The sequence below is a fragment of the Oryza brachyantha genome, chromosome 10, assembly GCF_000231095.2.
Source record: "Oryza brachyantha chromosome 10, ObraRS2, whole genome shotgun sequence".
Taxonomy (NCBI): domain Eukaryota; kingdom Viridiplantae; phylum Streptophyta; class Magnoliopsida; order Poales; family Poaceae; genus Oryza; species Oryza brachyantha.
Window position 1 is genome coordinate 6,363,987 of NC_023172.2, and position 20,142 is coordinate 6,384,128.

A 20,142-nucleotide genomic window follows, 5' to 3' on the forward strand; every position below is an offset into this window, starting at 1 on the left:
AAGTGCTACAGTAACCCACATACACTAATGACGGATTAATTAGGCTCAAAAGATCCGTCTCGCAGTTTTCATGCCAGCCGTGAAATTTGTTTTTTATTCTTGTCTGAAAACTCCTTCCGATATTCGGTCAAACGTCTAATGTGACACGCAAAAATTTTCATTTCACCAACTAAACACCCCTAGAGACGGCGATGTGACAGGTTATAGGAATAGAAAAAATCATATGCGCTAATGACGGATTAATTAGGCTCAAAAAATTCGTCTCGTGGTTTTCATGCCAGCCATGAAATTCGTTTTTTCATTCTTGTCCGAAAACTCCTTCCGATATCCAATCAAACGTCTGATGTGACACGCAAAAATTTTCATTTCACCAAAAACACCTCCAGAGACGGCGGTGTGACAGAAGAAGCTAACAGCGAACTATTTTAGGACCAGAAAAAAATCCTACGTGGATACAGCCAGCGTCCGCCCAGCCCGCCACCCTTTTAAGTATTACTAGCAGCAAACGAGCGCTATGCGTGCGGCGACGTCATCAGATAACAGAGGAGTATATAGAGCAAGAGTAAATGCATGTGAGATAGATGGCTGCACTATGCAGTCATACATGGATACAGTCGGTTTATAATATCTGTTGATTGATGGTTCATGCTGGTAATTACATATAATTGGATTGGTAGGATATAGCAAGAGGTTAGCTGGCACCGAGGCAAAAGAGAATTTTTTTTCTTCATCCAGGATGCATTCAAAGGATACGGATGGTTGCATGTGATGGCGTGCAAACGGTTAAAGTGCAAGATAGAGGCATACATGATATAGGATAATGCATCATACATGCATTCATGATATTGGATAGAGTGGCACTGCTAACTAATAAGTTGGTATGCACGTAAAGTGTAAGGCTAGTATGTACACAGAATACACAGACGTTTCTAGCAAAAGGAACTATAGTCATACAAGGCATTTCAGTACAGAGAGGTTTTGAGTAAAAGAAAGTATGGCCAGACAAGGTATTTTGCATGATATATAGTAGAGCATGCGCAATATAGCAGTGATTGCATGGTGCCTGTCGGCTTTCTGGTATGTAGCAAGGTAGACTATATACATGGCCCCAAAATACTCTCCAGCATCTGTGAAGGGCTGTTTAGTTGCTGTAGAGGAAATTAGTATATGGATTAGAATGGTTTGAACAGATATAGATATGGATTGATGAAAGTTGGCAGCGATGGATCGACAATACCTTGGTTCAGTACCGCTTTGTTTGAATGGCTTTTTAACAGGGAGATGGAGACGGAGCTCGTGTCCTGATTAAAAGCATGTTTACACAAGGTTACATGTATGTGGGATTGGATGTTCTGAATAGGAAGAACAGTATATGGATACCTTTTTTTGGTAGATGGCTTGCCAGTTGCAGATGATTGGGCAGACTGATCATCATCTTGTGACATTGAGTCCTATTTTGCCTTAGTATGTTAATATGCAATGAAAGGGAAGGCAATAAGAATAACAATGAAAGGAAAAATATATTACCTTCTTTTGAGGCACAGATATGTGTGTTGTAGCAGGAGATGTGTGATAGGTTTCTTTTTGAGCGTATGTTTCAGATGTAGCAGATTTCTAAAGAATGCAAAAAGCTTGAGTTCAGGTTTTATGCATGAGAAAGCATAATGCATCTATTAGTAATATAGTTTGGACAATACCTTTGGATCATTGGATGGTTGTGGCAGTGGCGATGGCATTGGACAGATTGAGACAACCCCTTTTTTCTTTGCTGGGTCTACTGAGGTGAGTTTGCTTGTTGGTGTCAGTTGTCCTGTGGAAATGACAGAGGCTTTCAAGGGTGTTGATGGATTGTCCTGCAGCGCAGTAATCTCTTTATCACTGTCTAATATGTGTGATGGCCCTGCCGTTTCGCTTGTCGATGCCGGTGCTTTCAAAGAGGAGGATGAATCTGCCGATGCATTGGCTGATGCTGAGTGGGAACTGGATGGACCCATTAGCATGAGTGGGGTAGATAAGGAGCCTGAGGAAATGATACTGTTGACCTGCAGTGATTCTTGGTTTCTCCTCAAGGCCTCCTGTGTATAACTCACATTCCAAGTAAATGATTGGTCAACAAGATTTAATATTTCATCTGGTAGAAAATCCTTATCAAGTGGGTTTTCTTCGATTAGAGACTCAACAGGTCTGCGAACAAGTCGTTGTGTTGTTTTCCCAAAAAGGATGAATGTCGTGCTAGCACTATGATCTGCGGCTATGAGAACAATCTTATACCTATGTTATAAAGGTTAATTTGGTATCAGATAGTGCAGGAGGGGTGAAAACATATAGCATGAGTAAAATACGAAAAAAAGGATGTACCTTGCAACAGGGAGTCCTATAGCAAAGCATCCGGTGCATCTGTAGCTTGAACTGTATGGTTTAGAGGTCCGGTAACATATATCACACGAATTGTACCACCAAGAATTTTCAGCACATATCGTTTTAATTGTTACATTGACAATGTAGCGTGCCCCCTACATACATGATAGCTACTTGTAAGAGCAGATAACAAACTTCAAGAAGCATGCACATAGAATGATTGAGTGATAAAAAAGTTACCTTGTTCTTGTGAGGGTTAATCGCAAGAATTTGTTCGATGGTTTTTTCCTGTGGGCTGTCTTGTTCGTGTGCTGCCTCTACACTGTCACTCCACTTGATGGGTTGGTAGTTTGTAGCAAAGCTTGTAAGGGAAAAATCAAAAAAAAATTTATTGCTATATGTAATTGAGCCTGTCTCGGTACAACGAACAACAAGTGCAGAAATAGGAGTACCATTCTTTTAGCTAAACAACTTCCGGCATATTAAGATTGATGTACCACTTGCATGGTGAGCAACCAGTAATTGTCAGTCCTGAGACATATATAAGCAACATGCAATTAACATGTATATCTAGAAATGTAGTTTGAGTCAGTACAAGAGGGTGGGATGAATGTACTGTACCTATGCCTCTATAATTTTTGACAAGTGTACCAACAAACACGACAACCTGAGGATGAGTTTGGCCAGCCTTGTATATACTGTCTGCATCGAAGCCACCGGCTCTTTCTCCCCACAATGTGACAGGAAGCGTTGAATTGCTGTATATATATTTGTGGGAAATTTTGTTCTGCAGTGTTAGCAGAAAACTAGCTATTCTAGTGTATAGGTTAGTTTGTTAGGCATGAAAACATAGGCCATTGAATAGAAGCAGCGGATGTAAAATGCATGACAAATACTGTTGTAAGCAATTAACCTTTCATTATAGATGTGTAGAGTTCTCTTGAGGCTATCAACATTTCTTGATTTAGGACGGATGACAGTAGCATCACCTATTTCAGTGATCACGCCCATAACATCTGGTTGAGAAATGAATTTAATGAGCGCGACAGAGAGGAGTAAATAATGTATTGATAATGAGATATGTGTGTGGCTGAGATATACCAACATAGAATGAATTCCTGTCTGCAAGAGACGATACATCTTCAAATGGTGTCAGGGAGAAAGTTATACCTGGAAATTCATCAGGAACCTGGAGGCATTCTTCGAAAGATGTCCACTTAGTTAGCGACAACATTAAATCATTGCCAACCGGTCTATATGTCTTATTAGCTTGCTTCACACAGAAAGAGTCAATGTAGTAAACTTTTCCTTCATGCAACATTAATTTAAGCTTCTGAGCAGTAGGAGGATAGACCTGTCCATGTATACTGGCTCCCTATAAATTTGTTAGCTGTAAGAGACCTGCAATTGTGGTTCTATGTGAAAAAAACCTTTAAACAACACGAAGGATATGGGCTCACCTTTTTATCTAGCAGTACCATGTTTGTATGTATAATTTTTTTTATCATCATTGATATCACAAAAGTCCCACATCCTAGAAATCCTTGCACAAATCTTCACGCCTGTATCTCCAAGTGATAGCTCTGAGATAAGGATATGCGCCATTATTTACCTATAGTATTCATGGAGAGAACCGTTAGTATATCTCGATAAGAACTAAACTGTTTTTAAATGAGGCAAGGAGATGCATACTTTTAAGAGATAAAAATAGACTATGTAGGCAATTATGCAGCACCATACAAAAATAGTAGAAGTACTCTGTACACTATACACAACAAAATAAGGAAATGGAGCGGCCAAGGTAATTCTTGCTAGATGGTGTGCGGCTGAGGCTGCAACATGTAGTAATATGAGCTGTTAGAACGGGAGGCATACATATTAGGGGCATAATACGTCAAACAACACGTAAATAAGTACCGCTGGGCCTGCAGCCACGAGTATCTCAGTGTAGACAATATTTTTTGTTTCATTACCACATGAGCCATCCTCGTTTTCAATTAAAATTTTCAGCCCAGCTCGGCTTGTTGCCCTAGAAACAGCAACATAGAGCTGCCCGTGTGTGAACACATGTTTTTTGAAGTATACACCAACATGGTGTAAGGTCTGTCCCTGGCTCTTGTTGATTGTCATGGCGTAGCAAACACGTATTGGAAATTGTCGTCGTTGCAAGGTAAAAGGCCATTTTGTTTTTGTGGTGGCTAACGCAATTCTAGGTATATATGCAATGTCGCCTATATTAGATCCTGTCAGTATAGTGCATCGGAGAATTCGTTCGCCCAACTCATTTACCAACAAGCGGGTCCCATTACAAAGACCAATGGATTGATTCAGGTTTCGAAGGAGCATGATAGTAATGCCTTGCTTTAGGACAAGCTCATGAGTAGGAAAGTTAGGACAATTGATTGAATTAAGAAACTCAGGCGGATAGTAGGTCAAAGTCTAGGATTTGTTCAGAACATTTTGATATTGTATCACAACTAAGATATATGACCGGTTCTCCTGGCAGAAAATGAATGATGTAGTCGTTGATCTCGTCCACCGTTGAGTTATTAGGGCAAACAATTGCACGTGATGCAAGGTATTCATGATCTTTGTATGATTGAATCAAGTCAGGGTAGATCTCATGGACAATAGCTGATATCTTATCACCCTCAGTTTTAATAAGGAGGTCATCAGGAATTGTTATCCAGCAGGGAGATGGATCACTCTCTTTTGCAACTGTAGGTATAGTTCCACTACCAACAGCCAGAATCCACTGGCTAAAGTCATGGAGCTCTTTTTTTTTGAGCCGACAAAGATGCATTTAATAATCTCATGTTAATAGTGAGAGCTAGCAACGTAACATGGTTCCATAGGTTTGAGTTTACAATGGATGCATTGATAATCGCAGACCGCGAACCTTTAGGCACAACATGCCATATCTGTTTGAAGTCACCTCCTATAACAACAGGTTTTCCACCAAAAGGTGTAACAGCGTTTTGACGGTTCGTCTCGGAAAGAATATCACGTAGTGTGCGGTCTAGGGCTTCAAAGCAGTGTCTATGTGTCATTGGAGCCTCGTCCCATATAATTAATGCAGACTCAAGTAATAGCTCAGCAAGCATGGTGCCTCACTTGATATTGCAAATACTGGAATTATTAAGCTCAATCGGTATTTTGAAGCGAGAATGGGTTGTTCTGCCTCTGGGAAGAAGCAAAGATGCAACCCCCGAGGATGCAACAGCCAACACTATTCTATTCTGTGATCGAAGCTTGGCTATAATCGTGTTCCATAGAAACGTTTTCCCTGTGCCACCATGGCCAGAGACAAAGAAGAAGCCAGGGGCGTTAGCAGCGACCCGAGAAATAAAAATATCAAAGATAGCTTTCTGGTCAGAATTTAGCCGATCTATAAACGACTATGCATGAACCGATAGCAAAAGAGGGTCGACAGAAAGTTCATCATCAATCAATCTATTTGTTCCATGATGGTCTAAAATCAGGCTTGGCTGAGGTAGGTCAAAATCTGTTATGTTGCCACCACTATTCGCAAAAACATTTCTTAGCTCATGCAAGAGAAGGTTTAGGAGGTGCTCGCGCGATACTAAACAATGTGGGTTGTTGAGTTGTTTTCTGATTCTACTATGTATGTCATCAATCATGTATGACCAGTATTTATCAAATAAGGATCGCACGCTACTAACGGAGCAATACAGGACAACAGTCACAAATAATTGTCTAAGTTGTCTAGACGACGCTGATAGTATTGCCTCATCAAATAACAGAAACCATTCATTATCGCCTTCGAGAAGGCCATGCGCATCACACGCCTCTCTAAATGTATTATATGTGACATTGTTATAAGTTCGGACATCGCTATAGCTCTCTGCGCCTTTGACAATCATAAGTAACATTCGCAGATAATATAGCTCACCAGTAGTTGGATGCACATAGTAAATACGACCAATCTTAGGTGAAGGAGTTCGAGGGCGCCAAACTCCATGAGATGTATCCCATGACCACTCTTTAGGAAATGCGCAGTATGTTAGTGATCGTGCCGCAGGGTATTTTTTATTAGCCTCAAACCATTCAGTTAACATCGAGCTTTTCGCGGCAGGGCTAGCAAGAACAGCTCGCAAATCAGAACCCTTTTCATACCTAACATAATTTCTAGCAGGTAGATGCACAACCAAACGCTCGACAGGTGGAACTCTGTAGTGTATGTCAAACTGAAACATGCGATGAAGCGCCTCGCATGTTGATAGGAACCTAGCATCCATGTATTCTAAAATTTCATTTGGCGGTGCAAGATCATGATTAGGTGACATGTTTCCTATGGGTGCCGTTGTTTCGAAATAAATTTTTGCTCGATCATGACCCTTTGTGATATACTTGAACAAATACTTTATTAGGTTTGACTTATTACACCACTCAACATTTATATGGGCCTGGTATTTTTTAAGCAATGCAAGATTATATGGCACAACTGATCTGTTATCTAGACGAACGCCGTTTTTTACAATGAAGTGGCCATCATTACATCGCCTATATATCGCAAAGCCAGATTCATCGATCGTGGTCTCGTCCTGGAAGTCCTTTGGGTAATGTTTTGAGCATCTATCTTTTTCATGCAAGGACAACGCTTATTAGCCTCACCACATGGACCATGCATCATAAATTCGCTGACTAATTCATAGCCTAACCGATCAGCTTCGTAGTCAGGTATCTCAGCACAAATAAATTCATCTATTATAGATGATGAAACATCAGCGGTGTTAGCCGCCACCCAGACTAAGCAATGTATGTGTGGAAGGTCTCGCTTCTGGAACTCCACTGTATAGAGGACTATAACAATTTGTCAGGAATCAGAAGATGTTGCATGGGCTATGAGAGGGCAAATGAACATGTTATCCGAAGACCATAAATAAAAAACCTTACCTGCCTTAACTGGACCAAAGGTTTTTCCCTCTTTAATGTCAGTAATAAAGTCGTTGACTTTCATGTTAAAAACACGTACAATCATATCTGGTCGATCAGACGGCTGCTGCCGAGGCTCAAACCTGATAGCATCGCTGATTTCTTGCCATTTAGAATTGCATGTGTACGTGATAAATAGATCAGGTGAGCCAAATACACGGCATATTGCCATTGCGTCCTGATAATTCATGACCATATACCACCTACCACCAGTGAAACTGGCAGGCAGTATGACGCGCTTTCCAACAGAGTCGGTTGTAACACCTCTATCGATCGCATCGGTTATCCCTTCTACCGATTCTATTCAAAGCTCATCTTGATGGTCAAGCAAAAATTTAAGTTTATTAGCTTCGATGGTTGAATATGCATCTACATCTGCCTGATCACTTAATCGACCATAGCATGTAAAAGGGTTTGGCTCATTCAATCTGTAGTGCACCATGTATCTATAATATTCAAGCATGGTCACATATTTCCTCCCAATCCCATCGTAGTTATTGTATCTTATACCAAGGTGAAAACCACGCTCACTATAAGGAAATAGCAGTGGGTATTGTAAAGCCATGTACGATGGGTGTAATGGAGAGACATGACGAAGGCTAGAATCTCTATCATGGACAAGGATATCAAATCGATATTCACCTACAGCAAAATCGCCCACAATAATCGCAGCTAACTCACCACTTGTTGGTAGATTATACTGAACATCATCAGTTGCATTACAGCCAACAAGGCGTAATGTAATTTTCTTGTTACCATGCTCAGACAACCGTGAGCGAGCATATCTAAATTTTTGGACCAAACTATTGTGATGATCAAGCATAGATGATAACACAGTAACAATATGAGGGTCTGGTCTATCTGCGTTATCGCCATCATTTTCAAAAAGATTTAGTCGATTTTTGGTTTCGTTTTCTGAGTCATAGATATACAGCTGCGCAAATTTTGGTGTAGAACCATGCGATGGAAGTAGAGTTCCAATCCTATGGTGCACGACACCATTTATTTTGAAAACATATGGCGCACTGCCAGTGTTGATCGACTTGTCAACAGATGCACCCATTGATGTGAAAGCAAATAATGAATTATATGACCATATTTGTCTAAGAAATCTTTTTGATCGCACATCGTGCTGACCTAGCAAGGTACATAATGGTTCGGGGGGCTACTGGAAGCGCTCAAGCTGTATTTTACCACCTTTGCAGCATAGATTATAAACAATTTTTCTTTTCGAGATGATTGAAGCACTCCGGACCCTTTCTTGATACTAGAAGATAGCATGGCAATATGGGCATTCATATGCTGGAGGACCATAATACGATCTATCAGGGTACGCCGCTGCATCCCATAGATCGGCAATGTTACAACCATGAAGGTTCATTTTTTTAAAAAAAAAAGTCATTATGCAGCCCACTAACCCTTCAGTAACGCAACGTAGTCTTTATCTACACGCTGTGAACTTTCACTCAGACAAGCAGAGCCAACTGCAGCGCATAAAAAACCTAGTGAGGCAGTGTAACCATGCACATACCATGGAACAAAAATAAGATATGACATGTATCATGTAACATACCATCACGACCAGACATGGAAGCTGTAGCAACATCACCGGACCGAAGAAAACAACGCCTCTGCCTATTGAAGGCAGCTAAGGAGGGCGTAAAGTCCATAAGCGAGCGCGGTCTCTTTTCCGTGCGAACGGTATTTATTTGCCACAATGCTGGCACCGGCTGCTGCACACGCATAGCGGGTTGGCGAGCCAAGAGCATCGCGCTCTGTCTAGTTTGACTCGCACGGATTCTGTGCGCTCTGGTAGCATTGCTGGTCGACATGTGCAAAGCCTAGTGTTGCAAACTTAAGAACAAAGGTAAAATAACATTAAGATAGGACAAACAACAGGAAGATGCAATACATCAATCTGGCATACAAGCGGCCAACAGGTAGCTATATAGATAAGTAGCCAAGATGTTCGCTGTCCTCAGCAAAAAAACTAAACCACAACATACAACACCTATGAAGAATATCATTGCATTGAAGTGGGGTACACCGAGGACACAATGCCAAGCGCGTAACGGGACCGCAGGCCGATAACGCCGCATCAATGGCATCCCGCGGCACTCTACGATAGGCCAGCATGGAGAAAAAATTATAATCATCACTGCAAAATTATATGATCGTTGCAAATACCTAAGAGCCTGTCTAGCCACTTGGTCATGCGCACGGTTAAGCGGATCACAGGCCGTAACCCAGAAGAATATGGGTTGTAACTCAGCAGGGTTGCTAGGCGACGGAACAACAAGCTCGATGCCAGCTAGAAGGTTGTCGGCCGAATCAAACTCCCATATATAGGACGGGCAAGGAATCATACGGCCCTGTGTGGCCTCGTTAAGAAGCACAACACACGAAGCATGAACCACAAGCATGATGGGCAAACAGCTAGGCCTAGCAAGAAACGCACCATGTGTGGAAACTACAAACACAGAGGGCAGAACCCAGCACACAACGTCCTATATAACCGTCGAAAACGAGAGTCAGAGAAAGCTGTCAGAACGGGCAATGCCACGGCTAAACAGACATGCAGACTCGACCGTTGCAACAAAACCACCTACATAGTATACCATTCACACCGAGATAAAACATAAACAAGCAGACAAATGGATCGCCTATATAACATGACCAAAAGATAGGCAAACCAAACTGTATAGCACAAACACCAGTATGAACAACAGCAACTAAAAATATGATAGCAAAAAGCATAACATGTACACGTAAAATAATAGAGGAGAGAAAATTACCTTGCACGAAAAACAACAGCAAACAGCAGTAGCAAGATGGAGCTATATGAGGCAGTAGCGCGTAGACAGGCAGCAGGAGCATGACGTAGACGATACCAAACGCGAAAGCAGACGACGATCCTCCAAAAGCAAGCAGAGGGCCTAAAGAAAAGATAGAAGTAAACTTAGCTATAAGTAAGAACAGCAAGAAGAAGAAACGTACAGAGCAGGCAACACAACCTACTCCACCAACGCTGAGGCCTCGCAGAGAAGAACTAACGGAAGCGTTCACGACCCGTCGAAACACCGATCTAACAGATGCAGATCCATTCTCCTGAGATGGAAGCAAAGCTAACAGGTAGCAACATTGAAATGGATTGAAGAGAGAGAGAGAGCACGAGAGTAGATAGGAATGTAAGAACGGAAAACCCCGAACACCGTACACTCTTACAGGCAAGCTTGCGGGAAAGCACCGAAAGTTTTAACGGACACCCAGGATCACAACGAAGAAATCTGAGCGAAAACGACAGCAAGAAGAAACGCAAGAAAGATTTGTAGGAGTAAAGTGGCGTGTTCAAAGAGGCGGAAGAAACAATAAGAACAACCTCAGTGCTTAGGGGCTGTTTGGGACAAGGGGCTAAAGTTTAGCCCTTTGTCCCATCAAATGTTTAGACCCTTATTATAAATAGCAAACGTAGACTATTAATTAAACCCATCCATAATCTTGGACTAATTCGCGAGACGAATCTATTGAGCCTAATTAATCCATGATTAGCCTATGTGATGCTATAGCAAACATGCTCTAAATATGGATTAATTAGGCTTAAAAAATTCGTCTCATGGATTAGCACTCATTTATGAAATTACTTTTTTTTATTACTCTTGGTTTAATACTTCAAATTAGTGTCCAAACATCCGATGTGACATGGGGCTAAAAAGTTTAGCCCATCTAAACAACCCCTTAATACTGCGCCAACCAACAACGTAGAGGTAAAAGCTACAGAGCAACCGGGCCCACTTGGAGGGACCCCACCCATCAATGAGAAGTGGGCAGGAAAATGCGAACAACAGGAGAACAAACCGAGGTGGCCGAAATGCAAACAACGCAAAAGCATGCACCCAGTGCAGAATAAAGAACGGAAGTAGCACCAACCGACCCCACATGACAGCGAAAGCAGACGAGTAAACCGAGCTCACCCAAATCAACCTCGGCATTGTAAATGACCATATCAAAAGCGAGGACCGATGGCTCCCTGGACGAAAAAAAAAGCTTCTGACAGAGTAGGCAAGTCCTAGCACAGCACAGACAAACATGACAGGGCCAAAAAACTGTACACCCATACACCCAGTGCAGAGCACAGACATGTAAAGAAAAACAGAGGAAAGAAGCTAACCCATGGAATAGGTGTAGACAGCAAGAACAAGCAACAATGCATGCAGGCACCCACAGCATGAGCCAACTAACTAAACCAAGTCCATGTGAACCAAGAGTAAAACAGTGAGCAGAGGGACCAGCTGTGAGGAACAGAAAACAAATAGACTAAGTGCATACAGACCCCCTCCCCAAAAAGGAACAAATAGTGGTACGGACAGCACATGCAGGCAGGCAGAGCTGTCAACTACGAAACCGAGCAGCGGACACAGCAGAAAGCAAGCGAGCGAGCCTACCGCACAGAAAGGAACGAACACACAACAATCTAGCTAACCCCACCACACAGCGAGACGGCGCACCGTGAGCGGAGCGCACAAAGGAAGACAAACCGGCTGTGAACACGCGTTGGCACGGCAACCCATCCACGCCAGGCAAAAATGCCAGGAGACACTCATTTCCGAGCGCTCTCGAAGACTTTAGATTACTAATGATAAAAATTTTTAGGGGTCATCAGACAGGTTTTGAGCCTGAGCTGTTGAACATGAGAACCATTTTCAAGAAATAGGACAACTGCAATTTCTATGTGTCAAACTACCTATTTCAATGGAATTGTCTGTATTCATATAAGAAAATGCTCAATCAAGTTGCCTAAAAGAACATGAAGACTATGATTTTTTATGTGAGGCCTAAGAAAAGCAGTAATATGAAACATGCCACCTTGTCGCCATTTGCCACCGTGACATTGAGGCCTGTGCGTGGGTTAGGGACCCGGCCAATCCGGACCACCACCTCATGAGACAAGAACATGTGTGTCGAGCCAGAGCCAATGAGGGCATAGAGGTTGATGTCACCGAGGTTGACCCTGATGTGCATGGTGTCGGAAGCGCGGACCACCGTGGCCGCGTGTAAGGAGATCTGGAGATTTTTATGCGAGATAGGTGCCTCCTTCGATAAATCATCATCGGCATCATCGTCGCCCATCTCCAGGAAGAATAAACAACGACAAGTGCGATTGTGATCACGCGAGTACGGCTCATCACAGTTGAAACAGAGACCTTGGCAGCGACGTTCGTCCATCTCCTCCGGAGACAGGCGGCGAATGGCCCGATTGGGCATCAATGGTGTGTTCATTGGCATAACAATGGCGGTTTGCTTAGGTGTTGAATGGGAGGGCGCCACCGAAGGGAGAGGCAAAATGTCGTGGCCCGCGTGCCGCTGCGGCCATGTGGGACGGGCAGCCTGTTCGTGGCGTTCAAAGGAACGGGCGAGGCTCATTGTTGCTTCCAGAGATGTTGGGTTTTTCATCTGCAAATCCAAGCTTATTGGTGAAGCATCTAGACCCCGTTGTTAATTTTGGTAATTAATGACAAGCGCTAATTGTGAACTAACCATTACACTTGAGATATGTGTTTCAGTTTAGATTCACTCATGTGTGCCCATGGATGATTATTGATGGATTAATCTTGATGGCGCAAAGCAAATTGGAAGGAGTCGGTAAAACTAGCGTTTTAGTTTTAAATTGATCGAGTTGAAGGGGCAATCAAATTTTTCCTAGTTCATCTTTAGCTTTGTCGTACTATTAGGAGGGGTAATGACCTAACAAAGAGATGATTTTAATTGTCACATTAGGTCATTTGCATAAACACTTGAAACATATTTTCTTTCTTGCAAGACTTACTGGAGTCGGCTAGACCAAGGTCGGTCAGACCGACAGTCGTAGGGCGGTCTGACCGCCGGCCAAAGGACGGTCTGACCGGCCACCTTGTGGCGGTCTGACCGCCCGGTTCAGCCGGTCTGACCACAGGCCCCTGGACGGTCTGACCGGCCCGCTGGAGGCCGAATTTTGGCCCCCTCGGGTTGGCCGATACAGAGCCGACGGAGCCGTAGTCGGTCAGATCGAGTTGATGGCGGTCTAACCGAGTTGAGGTCGGTCTGACCAGCCACTCAACACCGGTCTAACCGTCCAGGCCCCTGACATCACCTGTCAGAGCTCCAACGACTAGTTTTCTAGCCGTTGCGCAGTAGCACAGTCAGACCGGCCATATACCTCCGGTCAGACCGGCAGTACACATAATTGTGGCATTTCGACCCCAACGACTAGATTTTATTGGTGGGGGTATATGTACCCCCTACCAACAACAAGGGAGCTCTCTTGGCTGCCATTTCATTTGCTCACACCCCTTGCATCTCTTTCATACTCATTTGAGCTTAGGGTTCATCCATTTAGTGTGTTTGAGGGAGTTCTAGCCAAGAATCAAGTGCATTGCTTCATTGTGAGAGCTAGTGTGGCACTTGATCATCTCCACGCCGGGTCATCACTTGTTACTCTTGGAGGTTGCCGCCTCCTAGACGGCTTGTGGAGGAGTTGTCCGGTGATCTCTCCAAGAAGTTGTGGAAGAGGCCCGGCGCCGGCTTGTGAGTGGCTCGGTGTTCGCCATCTCCGGAGTGGAGGAAGAACAACCCTAGTGATCGAGGCTTGGGTAGTTCTCTCCTTGGGCCGGCTCCCGCTTTGCCCACCCCTTGACGAAGGGGGCGTGCAGTGGCTTTGTGGTTGAGCGGTGGAGTTGGGCTCGCCTCAACGGGGAGTAGGAAACCGGCGAGTTTCCGAACCTCGATGAAAAATTGCTTGTCTCATTGTCTCTCTTGCTTATCACATTTACATTTGTGTAATTTACATTACTAGAGATATACTTGTGATCATTTTACCCTAGGATTGCAAAACTAGACTTAGGAGGTATGATTTACTTTCCTAGTGATATAATTGAGCCACTATCACCCTAGGATTGCAAAACTTAACTTAGTTGCTTGTGTAGTCTTGCCCATCTTCAAGCCTAGCAACTTAGGTTAGTTTTGATTAGAGGTGATTTAATTTCTAATCGCCTATTCACCTCCCTCTAGTCGACATCTTGATCCTACAATTGGTTCTTGAAGGCCAACTATAAAAAGTTGTATCTGTTGATCTTCAGAGACGTAGTCGGTGCGAGCTAATAGGTCGAGGAAGCGTTCAGCGTAGTCATCCACCGTGGAAGTCTTACGGCACGCTGCCAATTCCCCTAACGGGGCTGATCGTAGTGGAGGGGCGTAGCGTGTGTTGAGCATCTCCGAAAAGTGGTTCCAAGATGGCGGCACATGATCTCGTTCGAGGCGAGTGCACCACTGTTGCGCACTCGAGTAGGTGGTAGGATGCCAGCCAAACCTTGTCCTCCTCTGGCGTGCGTTGACCCCTAAAAAATTGTTCACAACGATTGAGGAAAGAAAGAGGGTCGCCGCGGCCATCAAATTTTGGAAAATCCAGCTTGTGGTAGCGAGGTGGTCGTCCGCCATCGCCGTCGTTAGGCGGAGCTAGACTAAAAAGCCATTGGTGTCATATCTATTACTGGTTAGAAAGTAATACACATAAAAATAATATAATACATCAATTTATAATGATGTTTCTAAGATTCCATTGGTGTCATTTGACACCAAAAAATCCCCTAGCTCCGCCCATGTTGTCGTAGCGTTGGCCATAGCCTCTGCGACCGAAGCCATTACCCCCAAGGTCGAAGCTGAAACCGTTGCCGCGACGTCCAAAGTCATCGCCGCCACGGTCGAAGCCGAAGCCGTCGCCCCCACGGCCAAAGCCAAAGTCGTCACCGCCACGGCCGAAAGCGTCGCTGCCGCTGGGGTGACTGCCGTGGCTCCCGGTGCGGCCGCCAGCCACACTGTTGTGGTCATGAGCATTTTATTTGATCATCTCTGAAGGAAGGGACACACCTAATTTGATTTTTTTTTCCTTTGCTTTGCCCACCCGACAGAATAACATTGCCGCAGATTAGTGACATGCAAAGAAGTAAACTTCTTTTAAACTCTCTTCAAGTACTTTTAAAAAAGGAAAATGCGAATCAATGGACGAGGTACTGAAAACAACAAAACGAGAATTGAACCTAATAGGCTTTGTGTAGGGTGTAGTGAACAATTACCAAAACCCATAAAATTCTTCAGCTCTATAAATAAGTAGCAATAAGTAACAACATACTTTTCTTCAATAGAAAAACAACTTCATGAAATCCCTATGCTGAAACTTAAAGTATGTCTTAACTTACTATAATAAAAAAAGCATGCTCTGATAGCTTTCGCCTAGTTTGACTATATCCATGTGAATAGTGGCTATCTCACTCCCATGTACCTATTGACATCTAATGGGTTAATTTTCAGACAAAAGAAGTAGATCAAAAGGTTTCCAATTTTAGCCTCCATCCCATATAAACATTTAAGAACTTGATAGCCTGATGTAAGATACATCACATAATGTTATTTACCTTTACATGGTACCAGGGAAGCTCTCTTTTTCATGACCATGTTGATGTGACAAAATCTAATCACAAGAAAACGAAATACATAAAGTGATGTGTACCTATAGAACTTCTTATGAACTTCTGAGAGGAACAGACTGCTTTCTGCTGCCGGTATGCTCTCACAAAACCAAAATAAATCCCTCAATTAATTACTGCATAAGATAGTGCAGAAATAATAACCGGAAGGAAAATGTAAACTCTGCCAACCATTGGGTTACCTTGAAGCGCTGAATCCACCTAAAGAAACCGGAGCAACAACTGTGAGTAGAAAGGGTGCTTTAACCAATGTTATGTTATATTTGATCGTCCATAAATCTAGCAGTGCTGCGACAGCGGTGGGGAAATATATGGAAGAAAAATTTAAGCAAGTTGCAGTGAGCTAAATGAAAATGGTTTTTAGCAACAGATGGAAATATATTGATTACCTGAAATTTATCTAACAGTTCTAAATATCACATGATTCACATCACGTCATGATCTAATAAAATTGTATGATCAGTCATCAGTTCATCACCAAGTTTAGCCAAAAGAAATTTCAGGTTCTGCACTTCAGTTCCACTTTATTAGTTGATTAACAGCAGTTAAAATTCATCCATCGTTGTTCCTTTAGCTTATTGATTTTCTTATACTGAAAAATGTTCATATCCACATGTGAATTTGCTCCAGCTGATGAAATAACTCTGAGTTAATCTACTCCATCATTGTTCCATCAAGACATGGATAGACATTTTCTGGTTAGAACTAATATATGTGCAAATTTAGAAATGTCAAATATAAGCCCTTGAACCAGAATGAATGGTGGTTCCATTTCCTTATATTCAAGACTAGAGAATAGACAATGTTGGTTTCTATTTACTGGAACTGAAAACATGATGCTCGATGTTCTATGATTATTCTTAGCCATCTGGGCTAGATATTCTATACATCTTGGTCATTTGTCAGTCATCTATAGCTAATGATGTTTGCCGATCTACATGCTTATTATATTTACATCAATAGAGTAGCCAATCGTCTACATGCTTATACCAATCAGCTTGATTTAGTTATATCGACAGTTATTTATGTTGCATCAGCTTGTGAGAATCATACCCAAATTGAGTTTAGCCGACCGTAACATATGATTCATTGTTTATTCCAATTAATTCGTCAGTTTATTTATTAGCCTTATCGATTTTCATGTTTCCTATAATCATATTATGCTCGATTGCATATTGTCTTGGTTAAATCCGATCTCTGCACGTCTAGTTCGATAGGAGCTTGTCCGATCGACTAAGATTAATAACTAACTTAGCACATTATGTTGGTCTAATATTTAATTCAAGTCTGTTTCTATCAAGTTTCTAACCGATCCAAGTTTTTTTACAGCCAATGGTTTATCCTATCGGCTAACCATTGCAGCATCAACATCTGATCGACTGAATTATTAGTCACATATCGGCTTGATAGCCGATTGGCCCTTTTCACTGTTTATATCTTGTCAGTTACAAGATCAAATTGACTGGCACGCCCGTGCACATTCTAAGAATTTAGGTCCTGCACTGAAGCTGTCTATGATTGACTTCCAGGCCTTCGTGTGTGACGTCAGATCACATTTTTGACGTCAACAATTATTCTACCATTTTTTCCTACATTGTAAAGGGAATTGTTATTGTTAGATATATGCGCCTACTGCTTTGCATCATATTATAGAGAAGCGTAAGTAGCTATTTGAGCTTTAGATAAAGATGGTGCAATCATCAACTTTATTGGTTTGTCATTTAGCTAAAGGAGTAGTTGTGTGTTAGTCTTGAGTATTAATCTTTTTACTTTTTTTTTGTCGTAAAATCAAGGTATGGAGACAAATCACAAGTGATTATGATAGAGAAGTGTCTGGTTGGCATTTCACTTGGATCTTGAGCATCCCTTTTATCCCTTCGTACGATGTGGTTTCTCTGGTTGCTCTGGCATAGCTGCTTCGGTTGAGACATGGTTCGGTTGATGTGCTAGAATGTTGTTCTGCTACCTCTAATTTGAACTAATTCTAGGGCTAATTGTTGCTGTCGTGGTGTTCTATATTTGTTGATGCTTTTCGCAGCTTTACGGATGAGACGGACACTACTATTGTTGATGTTGCTTGGCATCGTTTTCTAGCGGAGGCAACTAATAGCCGGTTTTTTTATCGACATTTGGGGGCTATGTTTGATACTCCCTCTGTCCCAAAATAGGGCAAACTTTTGACTATTTGTCTCCAACGTTTGACCATTCGTCTTATTTGAAAATTTTTCAAGAATACTATTCATGATTTATCATCTAATAAAAACAAAAAATATTAATCGTAAAAAAATTTAAATAAGACGGAGCGTCAAATTGTAGCTAAAAGTAAAAGACTAGTTTATTTTGGGATGGAGGGAGTATTTGTTTGCTTGAAACAGAGGTTGATGATGATGCAATTCTTTCCATTTAAAACATTTCAATTTGTTATATTCTGTTTTTTTCATTAATTGCTTAAGGAGCAACACATTATTCTTTTGTTCTAATTTTTCTTTTTTTTATGTAGTCATACTGTCAGTTCCAAATTTTACCGTTAACAAATGCACATGAGAAAAATCCACCGAACTCCACTGTTTGGTTCCATTCCCATGGGCTCGGTGGAACCTGGGGATATTTAACTACTTACCACTATAAGATTTTCCAACTATAAAATGTCACTTTTAGATTTATCTTTACAAATATGCTACTGGTGAGAGGATATGTACTAATATTTTACCACTTTCTCACAGTCCCAACTCAGCTTGACAAGATGGACACACCAACGAAATTACCAAATTACCCCTTTGTGCAAAAAAAAAAACTAAAATCAACATCTCTTCAATTCCCATCCAGCCTAACTCCCGATCTATAAAAGATTATTATTCATGAATGTGTTGGAACTTACTGCAATATGTGGCTTTACTATTGTATATGTTATATATGATACTGTAAAAATCTCCTAATGATATAGCATGTATTTTTTTATCATATTTACTGTGCCTCAAATTTTGATCTATTATGTGTTTATCATTTTTGGTGATCCCATTTATTTTGAATATGAACGATTAAATTTAATGTGTTTTAAATGCTATAGAATATAGCTATACTGTTATATGTTCATCACAAAATAAAAGGGGTAATAATGTAATTACACGTGGTTGGTACATGGTGGTGGTCTAATTTGGTATTCCACGTGTGCGAAAGCGGCAAAATATTACTCTCTCCGTTTCACAATGTAAGACTTTTTAGCCTTATCTCGATTTATATGGATGCTAATAAATCTAGACATATATAAAGTATATACATTCATCAATTGATTAATTTAGACAAGACTAAAAAGTCTTACAATGAGGTAGTAATACACGTCCTATCAACGGTGCAATATTTATAAAGACAAATAAGTGACATTTAGATACGTGCAAAATGTTAAAGCGGCAAATAGTTAAATATCCCTGAGTGCGAGTGGCCAACCTCTTTGAGGGTTTTTGCCCCCTGAATCGCCGCTGCATCGGTCTTCTACAACTCCACCCGAAGGCCAGAGAAGAGACCCTTCTAACCCAAATCCCCCAACACCATCCACGGATCCAACCATTTTGCCCGTGATTCCTTCATCCACTACGGGTGTGTTTGGTTCATGGACTAGGTGGGATGGGTTGATTCCATCCTTGGTTTGCAGGATAAGTAGGTTCTATTTTTCTATTTGGTTGGTGGGATGGATTGGATCATGTTTTTTGTTTGGTTGAAGGGATGAGATGGGATGGGGTGAACCTATCACTTGTTTAGTTCGAGGGACGAAGTTAGGATGGCCAGATATGGTTACTTTGCATAATAAGTTGGTAAAGTTACCTGCTATCTTTCAAATAAAACGTATGAGACAGTAGGATTAATATTTTAATAACCTAACGTAATTTTGTGTTTGTTTATACAAGTAGTATATTTAAAATGAATTTAATATATGAATATAGACATTTTACAATTAATAAATAGAATGTACACTTCATTGTTAACTATAGCCACACCAAATAAATGAAATTGCATATGTCATTTCAGTTCCATATGTCATTTCACACCTAATAAGAAGCAGACAAATGACAAGACGACATTCAAACAAAAATAAAGTCCACATATTTTCCAATTCAAAGCCTCAATCAACAAAATAAATCACTTTATCTGCAAACAAATAGGTACACACATGTGAGAACTATACTGTTTTTTCCGTTTCTACGTATGTCCAGATATACTACTATACCACTATACCTATATCTGGAGCAAAAGCAAGATATGTCATGTACAGGATGGAAACCAACAAGAATGAGTGGTTAACTATCTAGTTATACTA

General features: G+C 41.6%; 1 protein-coding gene across 1 annotated transcript; it reads right to left on the reverse strand.

The window, feature by feature from the left end:
• Positions 1 to 776: 776 nt before the first annotated feature.
• LOC102722805 (replication protein A 70 kDa DNA-binding subunit B-like) lies at positions 777 to 10,614 on the reverse strand. Its single transcript, XM_040528398.1, is given in 16 exon segments — positions 777 to 1,148; positions 1,238 to 1,301; positions 1,381 to 1,451; positions 1,528 to 1,614; positions 1,698 to 2,271; positions 2,359 to 2,513; positions 2,599 to 2,719; positions 2,811 to 2,889; positions 2,980 to 3,116; positions 3,272 to 3,374; positions 3,460 to 3,733; positions 3,819 to 3,860; positions 3,862 to 3,970; positions 10,110 to 10,250; positions 10,329 to 10,422; positions 10,540 to 10,614. Coding segments are annotated over 6 exon segments (726 nt in total). The 5' UTR covers positions 3,964 to 3,970; positions 10,110 to 10,250; positions 10,329 to 10,422; positions 10,540 to 10,614; the 3' UTR covers positions 777 to 1,148; positions 1,238 to 1,301; positions 1,381 to 1,451; positions 1,528 to 1,614; positions 1,698 to 2,271; positions 2,359 to 2,513; positions 2,599 to 2,719; positions 2,811 to 2,821.
• Positions 10,615 to 20,142: the final 9,528 nt, after the last annotated feature.